The 19,906-nt window shown below is 40.9% G+C and overlaps 5 protein-coding genes across 6 annotated transcripts; 3 read left to right on the plus strand and 2 right to left on the minus strand.

The window, feature by feature from the left end:
• The first annotated feature begins 2,223 nt into the window (after positions 1–2,223).
• Positions 2,224–3,947, plus strand: fibina (fin bud initiation factor a). Its single transcript, XM_079568026.1, has one exon. The coding sequence runs from the start codon at positions 2,372–2,374 to the stop codon at positions 2,999–3,001; it is 630 nt and encodes a 209-aa protein (XP_079424152.1). The 5' UTR covers positions 2,224–2,371; the 3' UTR covers positions 3,002–3,947.
• A 1,519-nt stretch (positions 3,948–5,466) lies between these two features.
• tmem276a (transmembrane protein 276a) lies at positions 5,467–7,981 on the minus strand. Its single transcript, XM_079567520.1, has 4 exons — positions 7,493–7,981; positions 7,012–7,125; positions 6,785–6,922; positions 5,467–6,272 (listed from the first exon to the last, which is right to left on the minus strand). Exons 1-4 carry the CDS (start codon positions 7,887–7,889, stop codon positions 6,025–6,027), a joined length of 897 nt encoding a protein of 298 aa, XP_079423646.1. The 5' UTR covers positions 7,890–7,981; the 3' UTR covers positions 5,467–6,024.
• A 969-nt stretch (positions 7,982–8,950) lies between these two features.
• spi1a (Spi-1 proto-oncogene a) lies at positions 8,951–12,217 on the plus strand. The gene is made up of 5 exons (XM_079567347.1): positions 8,951–9,065; positions 9,206–9,296; positions 9,358–9,542; positions 11,537–11,702; positions 11,787–12,217. Exons 1-5 carry the CDS (start codon positions 9,045–9,047, stop codon positions 12,095–12,097), a joined length of 774 nt encoding a protein of 257 aa, XP_079423473.1. The 5' UTR covers positions 8,951–9,044; the 3' UTR covers positions 12,098–12,217.
• Positions 12,218–12,786: 569 nt separating this feature from the next.
• LOC306971379 (protein regulator of cytokinesis 1-like) lies at positions 12,787–16,889 on the plus strand. 2 transcript variants are annotated; one of them, XM_079567622.1, is made up of 14 exons: positions 12,787–12,911; positions 13,564–13,696; positions 13,774–13,896; positions 13,970–14,203; positions 14,277–14,447; positions 14,527–14,676; positions 14,752–14,899; positions 14,973–15,109; positions 15,185–15,280; positions 15,364–15,510; positions 15,590–15,700; positions 15,773–15,868; positions 15,952–16,052; positions 16,617–16,889. In XM_079567622.1, the coding sequence occupies exons 1-14, from the start codon at positions 12,877–12,879 to the stop codon at positions 16,648–16,650; spliced, it is 1,716 nt and encodes a 571-aa protein (XP_079423748.1). In that variant the 5' UTR covers positions 12,787–12,876; the 3' UTR covers positions 16,651–16,889. The 2 variants fall into 2 exon arrangements, with proteins under 2 accessions (XP_079423748.1, XP_079423747.1); XM_079567621.1 differs by having other exon boundaries at positions 15,952–16,107; positions 16,617–16,887.
• Positions 16,890–17,112: 223 nt separating this feature from the next.
• On the minus strand, positions 17,113–18,857 carry LOC306971441 (uncharacterized protein; the record flags this gene model as incomplete). Its single annotated transcript, XM_079567716.1, has 5 exons — positions 17,113–17,247; positions 17,320–17,421; positions 17,488–17,658; positions 17,725–18,309; positions 18,735–18,857. 5 exons carry the CDS (start codon positions 18,855–18,857, stop codon positions 17,113–17,115), a joined length of 1,116 nt encoding a protein of 371 aa, XP_079423842.1.
• Between the last annotated feature and the right edge of the window lie 1,049 nt (positions 18,858–19,906).

The following is a 19,906-nucleotide window of genomic DNA, read 5'->3' on the forward strand; positions in this document are numbered from 1 at the left end:
TACTATGTAAACAGACATTTGGGGCACATGGAATGACCCCCTGTTCTTTCTCCCCCTTTCTGTCTCAGATATGAACATTGCACTGTGTATAATTACATGTAAGGTTATTCTGGTTCATCATGAGTCATCCCCCTACGCTGCTTCAACGTAAGCCTCGACCTTCCACTCAAACACACCTCAGCTCAGCAAGGAAACCCAGGGCGAACAAAAGAGCAAGATCCCCAAGATGTAGCCTGTGTCCATGAAGTGAGTCTTACAACAGCCCCATGTGCAACACTCTGGCAAAAATCTGGCTTGCCCTCGCACTGTTTATTCAATGGGAGATTCTATTTATTCAGGTGTGGGGCCGGGAAACCTCGGGATTTCTGTGCTTGTATACTTCTGTCAGAAACATGTTTCAATTCAGCTGTGCTTTTCACAGCTTCAAAGTGAAGGGTGAAATACTCCAGGAGAGACAATTACAGCCAAAGCCACTGTTCCGGCCTCTCATAGCGGATACAGATTTGCTTGAAGTCAGTGACCTCCAAGTGACCGGTTGAATGTTTTTTACAGCCTGGTCCTTTCCACGGATTTGAGGAATAATACAACAGTCAAATATATTCTGTATGTGATAATGTGGATTCAAGTGTCGTGGGTTGGGAAGAGAACTAGCAACTTAGATTTACAGAATTTTGAGGCAGGAGTCAGTCATATTAGTCTGCACTGTCAGCCACCGCTATTGAATGAGCACAGCGTAAAAACTATCTGCATCCATCAGGCTTCCTAATCATGACATGTATATAGTAATTACATGGTAATTATGTGGTAATTTGTACAACTTGCACTGCACCTTATGGCATTGTTTTAATAATCTAACTTATGAAATTGAATCATAGAAGTCCAAATATCTACAACTAATGTAAATGAATTATTCATCTTTTTTTTTTTTTTAGAAAACCAATATACAACTACTACTACTACTACTACTACTACTACTACTACTACTACTACTACTACTAATACTACTACTACTACTATACTGCTTTTGGGTTCTCACCCACCTGATCCAGTCCCACGTGTTCCCCATTATCCCATCAGTCTGCAGTCAGTCCTGGCCCCATAATTGCCTCTCATATGGACTTGAAGAATGTCCCACAGCTGAGCCGTTTGTCTTTACATTCATTTGCACATACTTATGAGCTTCTTCATTGAGACAACACAATGTCATTTATTTTCTCTTTCTTGAAAGAGTTAAAGCAAATGTGGTTTAAGTATAAAAATAAACTTATACGCCCAAGGTTTCTACACCACACAGATAGAAAGACCTTTTACTTGTGGATAAATGTTTTAAAACAAATCAAGCTAATTAAAGCTAGTTTTTATTAAATGTCTTGATTGATTTGCTAAAGGTCTCTGACAATGCAGCTTACTATCCCAGTAATATACTGTTACTGTCTACATCCAGAATAGACACAGAGTAAAATGTATAACTTAAAGTTGACTCTATGCCAACCGAAAATGCATTAAAGACCCCTATTTTAGCTATTTTTGGCCAATATAACCACATGTGCACAGTTTGAGTGGATAATGCTGACAGTTGTGGGACCACCCAGTGATGATGCAGGCTATTATCTGAAACAGTATTTTCTATGCAGGAACTGCCCAGTGGGACGCTCCTCCAACGGGTAATGTAATCATCTGAGAGAGGAGTGAGAAAGTTTACACAAACTTGTTGTTTTTTCCCCAAAATCTTTTTCACAAAACATGCACAAGTTTAACTGGTAATAATATACTGAATACATATTATTACCTATTACAAATTGGAACCACAAATCAAACTCTTCTGTAAAGACCTTAAGTCTGCTGGTCTATCTTTTAACCTAATGGAAAAAGTACACAATATAATAATAACTTAACTTACGTATAATAACTTAAAGGCCCTGTAGCGCGATTATTTTTTATGTGCAAACAATGAAAATGGGAGTGAGTAAACAAACAAAAAGTGTGGTCCAAATTTAGTATTAACTTTCCAATCACCTAGCATCCCAGTTCTTCACAGGGAGTTTAAATGAAGTATGTCAACTTGGATGGTCACTTTTCACGGTCACTGTCACAGAAACATTAAATAGCCTAACCAGCCTCAGCGGTTAACAAAAAACATCTGTACCACAAAAACAACAACAACAAAGAATCAGGTGTAGGGCCTTTAAGAGAGTGCTGTTAAATGCTTCTTAAACACTTCTTGGTAGTGTGTTCGGAGGGGCCACCAGGGGCCCCTGTTGGCTCTGGGAGCAGGGAGAGTCTGTGAGGATGGGAACTGTGAAACACGAGTCAAGACCTAACAGACGAGGTGCGGGAGTGCAGGCGCAAATAGAGGAGGCTGCTGCGCGCGATGGAGCCGGTGCCGCTGCTGCTCGTGCTGTTGTCGTGTTGCCCTCTACAGGGTTGGGCGCTTTACATGGGGCCCCTACAGCCAGAGATCACCAACGGGACCTTCCATCACTTCTTTGTCCCTGACGGAGACTACGAAGAGACCGAGGACCCAGAGCAGTGTCAGATGCTCTTCAAGTTTTCTGACGTGTCCCCGTGCGCTGCCGCAGAGCACGAGGACTCCGTGGTGCGTGACGACTTCATCATAACCAAACTTCAGGCGGAGGACTCCGCGCGCCTCTTGGAGAGCATCGGACGCACGGTTACGCACGATCTGGACGGGGAGGACAGTTATGGCAAGTTCCTTCGGAAGGAGATCAACCAAATCAGCGACGCCTTTGCCAGCGTGGACAAGTCCCTGCTGGAGCTGGAAGTGAAGTTCAAACAGAGCCAAGACACAGAGCTGCGCGAAGAGCAGCAGCTCGGGGGCCATGTGCTCAAACAGGTGGGGGATGTTAAGGACACACTGCGGGAGACCAAGGACATCTTTCTCGGGCTCAAGGACAAGCACGAGCTGCTGTCCCTCATCGTCCGCAGCCACGGCACGAGACTGAGTCGCCTCAAGACTGAGTATCTCAACACGGGATCCTAACTGTCACAGAAAAATCTGTCTTCAATTTGCCAAAGTGTCACTGGACTGGATCAATACCATGCAAATTAAACAATAAGAACACAAAGTGGATTGCTTGACCTTAAATCAACAAATCTCACACGTTTTAGGACACCTGATCCAAATGAGCTCTAAATTCTTTGAAACACCAGGACTGCAGCACAATATTCATTAGGCTGATTTTAAGCTTCAATAAATAAAGGTTGTTTTCACATTTGGAAGTTGAGTTCCCTCCCCCTGTTTTACCATCCTCCTGTTTTTGTTGTTTATGGAGTCAAAGGGCATGCAGCTGCTGGTGTGACCCTTCAAGAGATGTGTGTAATTGCTGTCAGGAACCAGTCACATCTATTTGTGTGAAGTGCTTATAAAGCAGTCTATAAAGTATCACCTTATCTTAATCCTTCCAAACAACACAAAAAAGAGGCTAATCTACACACAAAGTCCCCTGGCAGACATGTTTCATCTTCTGGTTCAGTCTGCCTTGTTTAGATGATCTCAAATGTCTGTGTTGACAGTGCTTTGGCAGCTTGTCCTTCTGATAGTTCTTCATCTTGCCATTTGTGTGTCAGCAACTTTGTCACAGGAGATGAGGGGTATGGTGCTGCTTGTTTTGAATTCCTGAAAAGCAGCGCTTGCTGGACCTCCCACATAGGGTATGTGTCAGCCTGTTTTCACTTATAATGCTGTCCAATTTAATATGTTAAAGCCAGTTTGTGGTATATCTTTCCATCTGCAACTGCTGCTCAAAATGCCCATTTCTGACTAAATGTGTGCACATGAGAGGGAGCCAGATGGTTGAAAGTGGGTGTGATTTCCTCTGTCTGGTTTTCCTCACAGTCCGCTCTCCCCCAAGGGACCCCCAAGTCTAAAAACAGCCCAAGATAGCACTCCACAATTTAGCAAAAATAATTCAGAAAGAATGTAAATACAATTTTTAATCTCATTTTTTTTATTGATTTGCATATCAGCACCTCTCCTCCTTTCTAATGGTGTCTGTGGTTTCATTCTAATATTATTATTATTATTATTATTATTATTATTATTATTATTATTATTATTATTATTATTATTATTTATTCGTTTATTTTATTTTAAATTCTACTTGTGCAGCATACAGTGTGTGGCTGTGTCCGTTTCTACCTTGCATTTGCCATTTTGCTTCTTAAACCTTTGTAAATTCCCCACATTGATCAAATGATGTGGCTCCGTTTCTTAATTGCACCATAAACTTTCTTTTTACAACTTGTCCACCCATGTCCTCCACCTCGTCTGCTGTAGCCCGAATGATTCAGTGAAATAATAAAGCAGAGTGTTTGGGTAGGGTCCCTTATGCTTTAGCCCCAGAGCTGACTGTCAGAAGAATGTCCGCTCCTCTCTCTCTCTTATTTAAAGCACAAACAAAGAAAGGTCAGGAATGTAGAGCTGTGTTGATCTGAGAGGTCCGACTCTGTGCTAGAAAACCAAACCTCAAAAACCAAAGCCTCCCTAGAGCAGCTGCCGTTTTACTATTAATATTACACTAAAATGACTGATACTGATAGTTGGTTTCTGGAGGTTTCTGCTGTTTCGTTCTTATTTTTAGGTTTTGATCGTTATTTGTGTCATTAGAGAGTGTAGAGTAACAGAATAAAATGATCTATTTGCCCTTGTTTTTAACCAGACTAGTCACAAAGATTTCAGGTTGTTGGGTATCTATTGTACATGTTTTTTTTCATGGTAGATGGAAATCAGAACACTCTGGCAACCTACGCAGCCGACGAGACTGTATACCAACCAACACCACACAGAAAGGTCCTGCTTAGCCCAGGGATTGAACCTTTTTTTTCTGTCAGGCACTGTGCCACAATGCTGGTCACAGACAAGTTTCTTTAGACAATTCTTTAGACTCAATCATCTTTACAGTAAACATGTTAACCATTGTAAATATGGGAATAAAAACATTTTAATTGTACCGTTGCATTAATTCAACACGCCTGTCTACACAAGGGCCTTGATTGCAGATTTATTTTTCTTTCGGACATAATTAGAATTAAAAAGTTTTGTGCTTTAGTTGATGCAGTACATGGTGGCTTGACTTCATAAAAAGGTGTTCCAATATATTCAGACCATATTGTGTAATTAGACCTGCTTTAACATGTGTTTTCTGTCACGGAGGTCAGTGCTTGTTTGACACGACCTGTTCAAACACCTTCAAACCTTCACAGCTTTGATCCATAACACACTGACGAAGACAAACGTGGTCGATAGAAAAATAACCATGTCTAATCTTCAAAATATCGGACCTAAAGTTGCCAAACGACCACTGAGAGTTGTGGAGACGGTTTTTGTACTTTACATTTTATATTTGCAACTGAAAAGCGTTGGAGTTTATTTGTTATGCTATTTGGCTTTTGCACAAAAGGGAAAAGGTTTAGTCACTTGCAGTTGCAATGCTATAAACTCAGCTTCTGCAAATAAAGTCATGCAACTGTCTCAAGGATTAAAGAAATCCTCGGATGGTGTGCGGGAAAGAGAAAATGGTTTTGCAAGGCTTATTTTATTCTTTAAAAATATTTCCATAAGACCTTGAAAACAACAAAACATTTTCTTCGAACACAGTTAGGTCTTAATGTTCATGTTTCCATTGAATAAACACAAATGCATCTGCATACATACAGTTGAAAATACAAGGACATGTTTTGATGAGTACATCATGATACAATGTTGCCCTTTTGAAATGTGACAGAACACTTCATTATTACACATTTCAAAGTTGTGCTATTGATTTCCTGCCAGTTATTACTTTTCCTTTTTTAATCTAGCAGATTCAGAAGAATGTTTTGTATTACTATTCTCCTCTTGAAGAGCAAGCAATAACACGGAATAGTTCATTCATTAAGTGGGAGCAAATGAAGCACCAAAGTGCAGTCCTCCTCAGCTCAAGTCCCCCCTTGAGTCCACTGTCTCTGAGGGTAGTCCCTGTGTGTAAACGTCCACAGCAGTATCAACCATGTCTCTGAGCGCTGTCACACGCAGCCGTTCTCCTGACGCGGCTTGTGTGCCACGGGGGTCTGTGGGGGGTACAGGGAGGGGGCCAGAGTGCACAGGAAACCAGCCAAAAGGGTCAGGCCCAGCCCCCCCCAAGCACAGAACATGGACCAGCCATAACCATGACTGATATCTTCCGGGATTCCAAACATGTAGCGTGGGTAGCGCGATAGTTCAAAGTTGATTCCAGCCACACAAGTGCAGAGAGAGATGATGCAGCATGTCCCTGACAGAAAAACAAGAAAACGATTTAGACAAAACTGTTCTTATACAGTATCTCTTCAAACAGGCATGACGCCAATAGGTCCAAGTCAAGAGCACTACAATATATTACATATTATATATTACTGGTCCAACCTGTGATTACATAGAAAATTAAAGCTGGGCCATGTGTATACTTTGATTACAACAACAACGACATAGGGGACTAATACTGAGCCATGGCCTTGCACACTGAAAAATAACCATGGAGCAGACTGAATGCACATTCAAATGTATTATTAATAAATGGAAACAAAGACCGTCAGCTCAAGTCCAGTCACTGTTGGACAGCTTTACATTGACAAACATAACGCTTAATTATACTTACACATATCACTCTGCAGAAATTAAAAGCACAATCTAACCGAGTTCCAACAGCCCATTTTGTGGTGCATAGCTGGACAGTGTCTGCGTACGCGCTGCCCCTTGGTGGTGAGACGGAGCAGTGCACTCTTTATGTAAACCACATCCTCTTACCTCCCATGAGGAAAAGCAGTCCGGCCACATACTGCATCAGATCATGCTCCTTACAGCAGCCCAGCACGCCTATGATCCACCCAAACAGGATGATGGATATAGCCATACCTATGAAACTGGCTGTCATCCTTTGGAGATCTGGAGGAGACAGACAGACCAAGTGAAACATGCTGTGCACGTGTTAAATAACAGCTTGAAATAGATGCAAGAGGGGTCGGAACACTCACGGAGCGCGTGCCACTCATCTTGGCGTATAGTCTTTGTCAGATTGACAGGCAGATTCCTGGGCAGCGCTGAAGATGAGTAGTAGTATTTTATTGGCGTGCAGCGTGGGACCAATCCTATGCGTGTAAACAACATAAGTCAAATAGATGCTGAGACAGGATACCACAAAGCTCTCTGCTGCCACCCCCACACCCTCACCTCTCAGCCTCCCGAAAAGCATCCCCTTTTATGCTCCATCACCCACCCGTCCACCCACACAACAATGGGACAAGCGGAACAGTTTATCCTATCCATATGTGTTACTACGGGGTGCCCCTGTTGGTAAAAATCAGCACTGGATTGTAACTGTACTCCGTGTTCGAGCACTGCGTAGGCCTGAGAGGGCTGTGCGCATCACCTTGGATAGCGCATTCATGACACAATGAGGCTGCCAATACAAGAACACACACAGGGCGCGTGAACAGTTGACTACAAGACACAAACCTTTAAAGATTAAATCCTCCGTTTCCAAATCAAACCCCTCTCTGTGGCACTTCTTCCACAGTCCCGTGATAGTGGAGTTGTATTGCCGACTGCAGAGCGACTCCATGGCCGAGGCGAGGGGCGAGAGGTGCCGCTTAGCCCGCAGCAGCATCTCGCCGCTCACACCGGAGCCCTTTCGCTCCACATGCTTCTCCTTCGGCAGCATCCGCAGAGGCAGGTTGGAGATGTAAATGAAACCGGGGTCGTTTCTCTTATTGGAATACGTCTTGCAGCGTTCCCGGTGTCTCCTGGCGTCCGTCTCGTACCAGTTGTCCGTGCTGAGCGCCACTGCTATGAGCCCCAGGGCGCAAAAAGCCAAACACAAACCCGCCACGGTTAAAGTCCTCATCGCAGCCATGTTCCATACGCCGTGGTGTTTCCGCGGGACGGTCGGCGCTCGATCCGCTCCTGGCTCACGGGGCTTGAGGGATGGATGGCTGGCTGGCTCAAGCTGTCAGTGAATGAGGTGGTGCGGAGGAAATTGAGCCATACGCGCAAATGTAAAACGCAGATACATCGTCCAATCTTTTACAGTCCGCAGTCCGCCGAGCACAAATGAAACAGTCAATAGTGGCAAGACATGATGGGATAAATACATATGGGCCTCGCTGTGCTATTTTGGTTGTTTCCCCCTCTCCTCTACGACAGTGAACTACTGCCTCTATAGCCTAGATACTGGTCACTTCAGCATCTCTATCCAGCAGATGGAGACAAAGCTAAATACAAATCCAAGACATTATTCACAAGAAAGATGCCCTGCACGTACAGCAGAGGACAGCCCTGACAGATGGACAAAGTTGTAAACAGGAAGTCCCTCATTCAGAATTTAAAACAACATTCATGGGATCACAACTACCTTTCCTCTACCTGTGTTTAAGGCAATGTCTAATGTCCACAATTTCGTTCTCAGATCCAACACAACAAAAGCCTTATAGTGAAGAGAACTGATTTGGGGCGTGCAACTCATGAGTTGGGACACAGTGGCCTCAGTCCTGTGGTTTTATTCTCATGGGCTTTACTTCCTCAAATTTAGCCCTAATGCCCAGTTAAATGAGGAACAGGCCAGATCCAAACTTCACTTTTAGTTTCATCATTAATTTTGTGTCATATCTAAACCGTATAAGTATCCACTGTTTAGCAAGCTACAAAGTGACAAAACTATACTAATATTATTTTAATATGAATAATTGCATCCTTATTACTTTAAACTATTCACATTAACATCTTCGCTTTTCTCAGTGAATGGTATCATGGCATTGCAGAGAAAAGAAAAAAAACTAAACTTAAGTGTAATGGAAAACAAATTATTGAGAAAGAACATAGACTTGAGTTTGACATCAGAAACTGGCGGATTGTATGAATTAGACAATTGGCTGATACAAATGTGGCCTTTAAGTCCGGCTCACAGCTCAGTTTCACTTCCTACTTGACAAATGAAGTTGGTGTCACAGAAAAGCAATAGGAAAAGCAGAACATCCATCACCAGTGACAGTCTTATGTCAGCGCCTTTATAATGGATGGATATGTCATTTCTGTAAGTACGCTTTGAAGCAACGATTTACCGTTCTTGTTTAGTATGATTCATTGTAGAATGTGCTGAACAAGTGTAGCACCGAGCACATCCTTCAAATTTGGAAGGACAAACTTCTAGGAAAATTCTAATTTATTTTGTAGGGTTCAGAAGAAATTGTTCCAAATGAGCCGGGGCCTTATCGTCCACCAACCGATCTTTACCCTTACCTCAACATAGGTGATATTTACGAAGGTGAGACAACATTAGTCATTTTGAAGTCAATTTTGCATCTAACCTTGATGTATTTCCTCAGAGCATAGATGGACATTGCACTCGGAACGTGTGCAGCAAGCAGACTTTGAAAACTCTTCTGTAAACCATCTGACAGAGCTACAGTCAGTGTCGCCTCAGCAGCTCACACAGCCTTTCCGCTACAACGGCGAGGCATTGCCTCTTCACATAGATCCACCACTCATACCATTGTCAATGTCTCCACAAGTAAGTGCACTTTCTGGGAAATCTACTGACATTTTAGTTGACATTCACCCATCTTAATTCTAAAACACCTTCTAGTTGTAGCCTTGAACACAGATCTAATATGATATTTCTGTTTGAATATTATTATTGTACAGGCTGCTACATTACTGACTAAAAATTAAATACTGCCAACAGCACATGCAGTAATACCCTAAAAAAACATAAAGATATTTTTATGCTTAATAATTATTTGGGACAGTCGAAGATAATCTTTCTGAAATCTGCAGTTTGCAGTCTTGTTGCCAGTGTTTCTATTTTACAAAGCTACTTCCTCTTTTTTTTATCAGTCTATGTTGACTAAGACAAAGTGCTAATGCCATCAAAAACAATGTGCAGAATTTGCTGAAATTTGTTGTAGAAAACAATTTAATACTGTGTTTGCCTCAGTTTTATAGAATTAAATCCACAGTGCGGAACATTCCAGGTTAGGGATGCACGTTTTCTTATTGTTTTATAGCTCTTAACGGTTAATATTTGTATAATGATTTAATCCATGCACTGAAATTAAACATTTTGCTAAAATGTACAATCACCCACTCTTTTAAGGAGAGCCTGGTTGTGATTCACATGGTTGTGATTCACATGGACAAAAAAGCTACTCATTTCACTTCCTGAGTGCTCTGATGCTGAGCTGTGGTCAGCTCTTTGTCCAAAACGGAGACCATCTGATGACGACATCTCCAAACACCCCACACACGTAAAACCTTGTCCCTTAAAGTGATCATATGACCATTTTCAGTATATTACGGTAACTACAAAGTATGAGGGGATTTCTTTGTAAGCTGTTTTTGCACACACTCTCCTCGTGTTTATGGGCAGATCTACTACAACCGTTCCCCTGATTTCACTGACTTCATGTGAACATACAGAACTCAACACAACCATGAGGATTCACGTCTCCGTGTGTGGGACATGTATCCCTTCACCTCATCACTGTGTGAGCTAAACGTCTTCTCTGTCATCTTTACACCGTGCAATCAATTTAACACAGGCCTGTCATATTTTGGTTTTCACTCTGCTACGTTTTACTTATTCGAAAAATGCCTTTAAGATAAGTTAGTTGTTTTTCTGGTTTAGTCATGATTTACGCTCAGTTTACAATTTACTCCAATTTAGTTCTATTTCACATCTGGTTCAGTCCTGGTTTGATCTTGATTAAGGTAGGGCTGAAACAACTAATTGATTAATCAACAACTATTCGATTATTGAAATAGTAGACAACTATTCTAGTAATCTTTTAATTGTTTTCTAGTAAACGCAGACTCAAATAGAGCAAAAATGACATGAAAATTGTGCATTTTTTTTAAAGTAAGGGTCTGTAGTTCATAAATATTCGGCTGTGTCTCATCCAATCAGAGGCAGAATTAGTGCCAAGAGCCTCCAACAAACATTCACTTTAAGTTTACTCCATCAACACATCCTCAAGCGATGCCACTTTAGTGTTATGTGATAAAAAAAAATAACATTTTCAAACACCATTACACGTGAAAATAATCGGTAGAATAATCGATTACCAAATAATCGTTAGTTGCAGCCCTAGATGTAGGCCTGGTGGTACTTGGAAGGTCAAATATTTCATGAGGTGGTACTTGGTGTGAAAGGTTTGTGAATTCCTGGTCTAATATACTGTACCTCATGTTTGGTTGACAAATAGCGACATTTCAGTGGAGACACGCTGGTGATGTCCAGCTCTCATTAAAGGTATAAATCAGCTCTGAAGTAAGGTGAGCTCATTCACAGGAAATAAATATGTTTTTAGAGTATTTTACGCAAATAAAAACTCACATAAAATAATAAATGTTTGTTTCTATAAATGTTCCGCCGTGAGGCTTTAAATTAAATTAATTTAATTAAATGATTGGCAAAGTAATGTCATTTTTGGTTTTGACCGTAAAGTCTTGTCACAAAAAGACTAAAGTTAAAAGGAAAATTATATTTGTTGTCATTTGTTCAAGATCCCTTATTATGGCCCAACGTTATGCTACCAGTACCCACCTGCCCCTTCACCGGTTCATTACTACTCAGAGGAGGAACAGAGAGTAGTAAGTCCCCCACTGGAGGTGTCTGAAGGAGAAGATGACTATGAACCCCACAGGTTGTCCTCTATAAGGAGGGACACAAGTAAGTGGACCAAATTGTACTAGGGTTCATTAAAGTGATGTACTAAAAAACAACAGCTGAAACTCTACCTGGGTGTGTTTCTAGGTAACAAGAAAAAGATCCGCTTGTACCAGTTCCTTCTGGACCTGCTCCGAAATGGTGACATGAGCGACAGTATCTGGTGGGTGGACCAGGACAAGGGCATTTTCCAGTTCTCCACCAAACACAAGGAGGTTCTGGCCAGTCAGTGGGGCCTTCAGAAAGGAAACCGCAAGAAGATGACCTACCAAAAAATGGCAAGAGCTCTCAGGAACTATGGCAAAACAGGAGAAATTAAAAAAGTCAAGAAAAAACTCACTTACCAGTTCAGTGATGATGTGCTGAGACACCATTATCTTCACCACTATTCACACTGAAAAGAATAGAGGACAAAAGTTTTATACCACTGAAATCACTTAAGCCAAATCAGCCTGAAGAAGTGTTTCTTTACTTTTGTATTATTTAAAAACAGCATGTTTTTTTTTGTGTAGAAATGAAATGTAATAAATAAAACCCTCATTTACATTGTATAGTATTTTTTGCAGGTCTTTCAGAAACTAGTCCACTATTTGTTGATCTTAGATAGTATTTGTTTTTATTTCAAAATAAATTTCAAAGGTGTGAGATGTCCTTTTCTACAACCATAACATTAGTTGGCTACAACTTTTGTTTAGTTTAAAATTACTTGAATGTAATACACCACAAAAAACAAAACATTACAAATATGTTGATGCTAATGACCTAAATGACGACTTCAGAATTAAAATACATATTTGTTTTACTTACTTGGTTCACTCACCGTCACCGTACAGTACAGAATAAAAGTCTATTCTAAAGTGGGTCTTGTATGATTATTAGATGTAGGTTACATACTGTAATGAATCTTCTGTGAGACTTGAAGAGTAAAAAACAAACAAACAAACAAACCCAAAAAGCTAGGCAGCTCGCGCCGCCCATTTGGACGCTTACGTGCTTACGTCAGTTCCTTCAGCCAATGGGAGCGGCGCTGAGGTATCGGTGCATATTTCAAACTTCAGTCTCAAACGTTACGGCGGAGTCACAACAAGGAACACCGGAGAACGGTTTTTGGCTGCCTTTTTTTATTTTTCAAAGCCTCGTTTTATTTTTCCAAGAAGATATCGACATTTAAACATTAATGCTGGACGGACGTAGACGCAAAATGAGAGAGAGGTTGGTAATAGAGTCCGATTTGCTAAAAATGTTTTAACCCACGGTTTAACCTGGTCAAGAAAAATGCTAGTGCTAGCTTAAGTTAAATAGCAAACACAATTTGAATTTATCGACGTTTTAACCTGATAGTTCTGTTTGTCTGTGGGGTTTTTTGCTGCATAAATGGAAGCACAAAGCATCGACCACGTTAAAATGTGTTTTTTATTTTAGTCGTTAGCCAACAAACTATTATGATTTTGTAGGGATTGGCTGGGATCATTGTGCTGGTTGTTGTACATTGCCCTGCTACTGGCTCCAACCACATGAATGAAATAATGATACTTACACGGGTGGGGACTTATAGGTTTTCTTCCTCTCACATATACTTTATTATGTGTATGAAAGCATGTAAAAATGTCATGAATGCATGTTTATGTAATGTACATTGAACAAGGAATAATCAATCAATCAAAGCTAACTTGCAGTTTGGTAACACATAATGCATTAACTTTTTATTTACAGAGATAGGATTGACAATCTTCATATAATTTTTAAAAAAGATCATTGAAAATGCTTAAAAATAGGTTAGGTTGTAGAATTTAGGCTTTTGGGAATTTGGAGCTGGTTTAGCAGGTAAGTGCAGTGTGACCACTGACTTCTTGTCTGTTTTCAGTGAGGTCCACGCCGCAGAGTCCGTTGCTTACTTCAACAGGGCAATGGCCAAATTGCAGGACATATGGGAGGAAATTGGAATCCCTGAGGAGCAACGTGTCACACGAACCAATGGAGTCCATGGCTACATTAAAGTTGGTTTATCATTTCAGAGATTTTCTTGAGATTAAGTATCCTATATGAGTTGCGTAATATTCTTTTACCTCTACAGCATTTACTGGATATGATGATCTTGGAGGAAGAGAATCTCAAGAACAATCTGATAAAAACCATCAATGAAAATAAAGAAAAAATAAAACATTTGTACAGTGAACTCCAGCTGCCCCCATTTGAGGTTTGTATTATTTATTTATGTTTATTTATTTTATAAAATGATGTACTTATGGTGACTTGTTTTGGGAGGAAAGGAGGAGAGTGGCTGCACCATTTTGCAAATGGAGAAAAACAGCCGCACACAACTAGAGGGCCTCAATGAACACAAAAAACAGCGACTGGAAGAATTGAAAAGTCTCATCGTCAAAGACTGTGAGCTGTGTGACATTATGTGCACCACGCCTTTCTCCATTGACAAGGACTGTGTTCCTTCTTTGAAGCAGCTGGAGGCTTACCGTGCCTACCTGGATGATCTTGCCAAACAAAAGGTTTCTTTATTTGCATCGCATATTACTCTGGTTAGTTTTTATATTTTGATTTAACTTGCCTGTTTTTTTTTAGGAGCAACGCCATGAGGAGTTTGTCGGTTTGAAGAAGGAAATTGCCCTTTGTATGGAGGACCTGGAACATCAGCCAGAGACGAGTTTTGAGATGGATGTGATGTGTGAGGATGAAGACTCATTTTGTTTGTCAACTGACAACATCTCTGCTTTGAAGACTCTCCTTAGCCAGGTATAACATCTACAATATGTTAATCTTTCAATACAGTATACATTTTTTTATAATGACCATATTCATCCTGCCCTTTCAGCTACGAGAACGTAAAGCTGATATAGAGAGACGCTGTGCTTTTTACCGCACAAAAATACAGGAGCTCTGGGAACGGCTTAAAACCTCCGAAGAGGAAAGGCATTCTCTGTCTGAACATATGCTTAATATAAAAAAGAAAAACGTAGAAGCAGTAAGGGGCACATTTTTGTTTCATTGTCTTTTTATTCACCCTGCCCCCGCCATCTAAACGCGTTTCCTTTTACAGCTGCAGACCGAGCTCCAGCGTCTTGAGGTCTTGAAAATTCAGAGCCTGAAAAGTGTGACTGAAAACATCAGGTCTGAGATTGCACTTTTTTGGGAGAAATGCTTCTACAGTCAAGAGCAATGCCAAGCCTTTTCGGCATATCAAGATGGTAGGGGCTTTATTTGTGAAATGTATGTCAGAATTATCCGGTCAAATTAATCTAACATCACAACAATTTTTAGAGGACTTTACTGAAGACCTGCTCAATCTGCATGAAGCGGAGATCACCAAGCTGAAGAAATGCTACGAGGACCACAAAGAACTGTTTGAGGGGGTTACTAAATGGCAGTCGAACTGGACGTTGTACTTGGAGCTTGACGTTAGTATTGAAAGTTTGACTTAAATTTGTGTCTGATTTACAAGTTATTGTTATACCCTGTATTTTCCATCACAGAAAAAAGCCAATGACCCTGCAAGGTTCAACAACAGAGGAGGGAATCTTCTTAAAGAGGAGAAGCAGAGAACCGACTTGCAAAAAAGCTTACCTAAAGTAATGGAAGCAAACCTCTGTCTGTATGAAGAAAGGAGTTTAATCTAGTTGTTTCTAAAATTGCATATGGTTTCCTGTTGTAGCTGGAGAAGATCCTTAAAACCCAAATCGATATCTGGGAGCAGGAGAATGGCCGGGAGTTCCTTGTGAATGGACAGTTGTTTCTTGAGTATGTTCAGCAGCAGTGGCAAAACCACCACAATGAGAAGGAGAAGGAGAAACTTGAAAGGGTATGTTTTTACTCCCCCCTCAATAATGTTCACGTGTGTGATTCAGTGCAATGTTATATACATTTTTTGTGTGATTCAGCAAATGAAGAAAACAAAGCAGACTGAGGAAGATATGATGTTTGGAACTTCTATAAGGACACCATCCAAAAGGCGGATTGCTGGAACTCCCACACCTGGCAAAATGAGAAGGGTAAGACATTAAAGTATTCTCAATATTTCATCATTAAGCTGAAACTTAATATTTGATTATTATCCTTGCCAGCTTATCGGTGCGTCAACATTGTCCACTCCAACAAGCTTCCTTGGTGGAACACTCTGCCAGTCTTCAATTCAGAAACCACCCTTGTCAGCTAGCAAGGTACGCACAGAGCGCCTTTCAAATATTTCGCTTCATATACGTGTAGATGTGTCACTTACTCTGTTACAAATGATTTGTTGTAGTGTCTTGCTTTGCGAACCCCTGGGAAGACTCCTCGCTTACTTGAGCGAAACAAGGAGAACATCTCCAGCCTTCAAAGAAACACTCCGACTGGCTCATTAAGGTCTCAGGATACTCAAGATCACACCATCACCTTAAACTCCTATATGGAATTTGCGGTAAATGTGGCTCTCAGTTTGTTCAATCACTGGTCCAATTAAGACAATTGAGAACAGTCTAAAAGCCTAAAAATGTTTGTCCTCAGTGATGGTAATGCTGAGGCAATATGAGACCAAGCTTTCTTAGGTCTTTATGTATTTGGACAGTGACTGAATATGTGTTCTTTAATTAAGTTATTGAAACTACAGTAATGTAATATGGTCTTAAATTGACTTATTCACATCAATTCTTAAAAACTCAGTCTGCACTTCAAGCCCGATAATGTATTTTTAATAAACTTTGACAAACAGGTAAAAGAACCGTTTCAGTCACTGTCCAGGTGCTTACAGATCTAACTGTATGACTGAGGGCTGTGTTTGGCATACTTTTTATTTATTTCAGAAATTACCATGTGATTCTCATTTGTAATTCCTCAACTATCCAGACAACTCCATGCCAATCAAAATAATACATTAAAATTATTAATGCTATTTGCAAACCACCACTAACTTTAGACTCTTCTTTACAGAGGGACCTCGCGAAAGCTCGTAACACGAATTTGAAGGAGGGAGGACTAAACTCCACTGTTAGCCATCACTGACAATGGGTCGAGCAGAACCAGGAGTCGTCCAGCATCTGATGTATTTAAAATTGTGCACAACAGGGAATTTTTATGTAAACCTTCACAAAAAAATGTAAATATATATAAAGTGTGATCAGAGGCTTGAGGAATTGTTTTATGTCTTTTATTTGTAGGTTGTTTCTTTGTGCAGTTATTCTGTACTCTTGTATGCAATGTTTTCTATTCAGCTTTTTCTAGTCAAGATACAGGTATGGCACTACTTTTTATGCTTTATTGGACTCCAGCTTTATAGTGCACCATTTTCTCATCCCGCTGTAATGACATTTACACAAGCTCTTGAATTTTTATATTTTTGAGTGCACTAAATTCTGTTTGTAAATAAACGTTTTAAAAGTTATCACTCTGTTTTTTGTTAATTGATGGTGTATATATGCACACTGCCTCAGCCCAGGCGTGACATGAGTTCTTCCAGAGCCTTCTCGCGGTGGTTTTCATGAACCAGCAGTACTTCTTTAATTGCACTTTGTTGAAATCCCATTTCATTAAATTGTGCCAAGAGTTGCAGGAATTCTGCTGCCTGAAATGGGAAGTATAAGAAATCTGCAAATTATCTTTGAACTTCAGACTCCTGTTTACCATAGTGCGTTACCTTGTTCTCACAGTTCTGAAACATTTCCAATGCTTCCTCCACTTGTCCTTCATCATAACCAAGCTGACACAGACGCTCATTGGCAGCCAAATACCGCAGAATCTGTTGAGCAGAACAGCTATATAACTATAGTTTTGAAAGGACTGTGTTTTTGTGTAGGCCTACTACCTTTTCTGAACTTCTGTAGCCAGTCTTCTGCATGGCCAGGATGGCTCGCCGTAATGTGTAGCCCTTCTGAGTGATTGTTTCAAGGACGTCTCGTTCCTCCTCTGTGAGCGCTGACAGAAGCTCAGCTGCAGTGTCCAGAAAGGCCCCACTGTAGGTACCAGGGCCTACAGCCTGTCAAACAGCAAGCATGTCAAACAAGCAATGTCTGTTTTTGTAAGTACTGTAAACCCTCCTAACCTTTTTTCTGTGGTTTTTGACCACAGGCCCTGCAGAGGAGGGCCGTTCTTGCAGCAGTCTTCTTTCCCCAACATGGGCTGTATTTGGAGAATACTTTCTGGTAAGAGAGCCCAGTGACCTGCGCCTCTTGGAGTTCTTCTGAGACAGAGGACTGACTGGCTGTGGCTGGTGCCTCTCATCTGAAAGTGGTCTGCACTTGCGGAGACTGCTGACACCCTGTGGAGACTGTGCCCTGCTTGGCCCCTTGTGCAGGTCTTTGACTCTGAATAAAGGATCACGAGGGGCTGCGCTTCGGGGCCGCTCCATCTGCATACAAGGGGACTCCTCATAATAAGCATCACTGCTGTGTTTGCAGCAGGTGTCCTCCTCATCAGAATCACACAGGAGGAACTTAATGGTGCGACGGTGCTGCCAGGAGTCAGCAGAGTTCAGACTGTAGCTGCGGGCTCGGGGGCTGAGAGCCCAAAGGCTGGATCTGCTGCTGTCCTGTGGGCAATCAAAGAGCAGCCAGTATGGGGGGCAGGATGGTGCCACACCAGGGAGCTGCTGTCCCCCCAAGATCCACTTCTCCAGGCTGAATTCATACTGTAGGGAGAAATATCAAGTATATCAAGGGAAAGCATCCCAGTATCAATCATTACATTTTAGCTCCATATTTCACAACATTATTAACTTGATAACCACCACTTTAACAGACCACATTTTCTCCAGTTCAGCTTTACCTAAATCTAAAGCTTTGTGAAAAAAGCATCAAAATTGCAGTGAAAACGAGGCTGAAAATGCAACAACAAAAATGACCCAAAAAAAGGCAACAAACAGCGGCAAATACAAAATAAACAACATGATGAAAAACCAAAATAGAGTCACAAAAGAATGAAAAAAACGTGCTGGAAAAGCAACAATAACACAATAAAAAGCAAGGGGAAAAAGCGATGAAAAAAAACATGACAAAAAATCAGTTTTGTAAGTCTTAGCTTTCAAATGAGGCGTTACACTGACTTCACCCTTACTTGAGTTTCCTGTAGTATCTGAGCGCAGTCTGACGTGGAAATTTCCGGAATTGTGACTCGTGGCACTTCCTCCTTCACTGGACCCAAATAAGTTTGAAATGGGACATCCTCGAGCGTATTCATTGTCACAAAAATGTTGGCAGCCAAACAGTGGGCTATTTAATTTGAGCCTTTTGGTACAAATATATTCCATGAAGGTTTGTTGGTGTCAGTATGTGGTCCTCAATGGCTGTGCAACTGATTAACTTGATAAATCCTCTCATCACTAAGCCTTTGACATCATCTTGAGTTGTTTACCAATAATATCTCAGACGTCTGTAATCCTAAGTAGTGAGTAGAGTACACATGGGATTTGTTCATAGGAAAACACTGTAATGTTCACTTAATATAATAGATTATACTGTGGGTAGAGGAGTAGAAAGTAAGTAAGTAAAGTTTATGTCTAAAGCGCTTACCTTTTTTAAAAGGAGGCTACAGTCTGACATGACAAGTCCCCCCGGTTCTGCCTCTTCCCGGGAAATATAATGAAGGATGTTTTCATTACTAAGAGCAGAAAAAGTTACTTTAAAATGTAACTTTATGATCTGGGTTATTGGTGCATTTACATGAGTTTGTAGAATTTCTCTGGTTTCCTAGGTAAAACTATACAACCTTGCTGTGATACACCACCTTAAAATAATCAAATGAATGGACGCATCTGATGCTATTTTATTTCTCAAGCAAATTATAGAGACGTTTCTGAGATGATAAAAGCACTTTCGGACAAGCTGCGTGTGTTTCCAAGATATGGTCTGATCAAACACAACCCCCAGGTTTCTGAGGCTGGATGTGACAGAGGAGCCCGAGAGAGCCAAGGTGTGGTTTGATCAGGACGATCTCGTGGTCTGGAGCAAAGATCAGTGTTTCAGTTTTGTATGAGCTTATTTTAGTCAAAGTGGCCTACTGAAAGTGGCATACAAGTGAAATATTTACTCAGGTACTACCCCTAGATACATTGTACCAATTTAGTACAATGTAATCTGCTATGTAATGTGTAGGCCTAATAAATTGTACCTATATGTATATATGTGTTTGGAGGTACAAAATGAGATAAGACCCTAACCCAAAGGGTCTTTTGTCTTATTACATTATGTACTAACACACATTATTCCATTGTGTATGCACTACATAGG

The sequence above is a fragment of the Gobius niger genome (genome assembly GCF_951799975.1).
Source record: "Gobius niger genome assembly, chromosome: 12".
Classification (NCBI taxonomy): domain Eukaryota; kingdom Metazoa; phylum Chordata; class Actinopteri; order Gobiiformes; family Gobiidae; genus Gobius; species Gobius niger.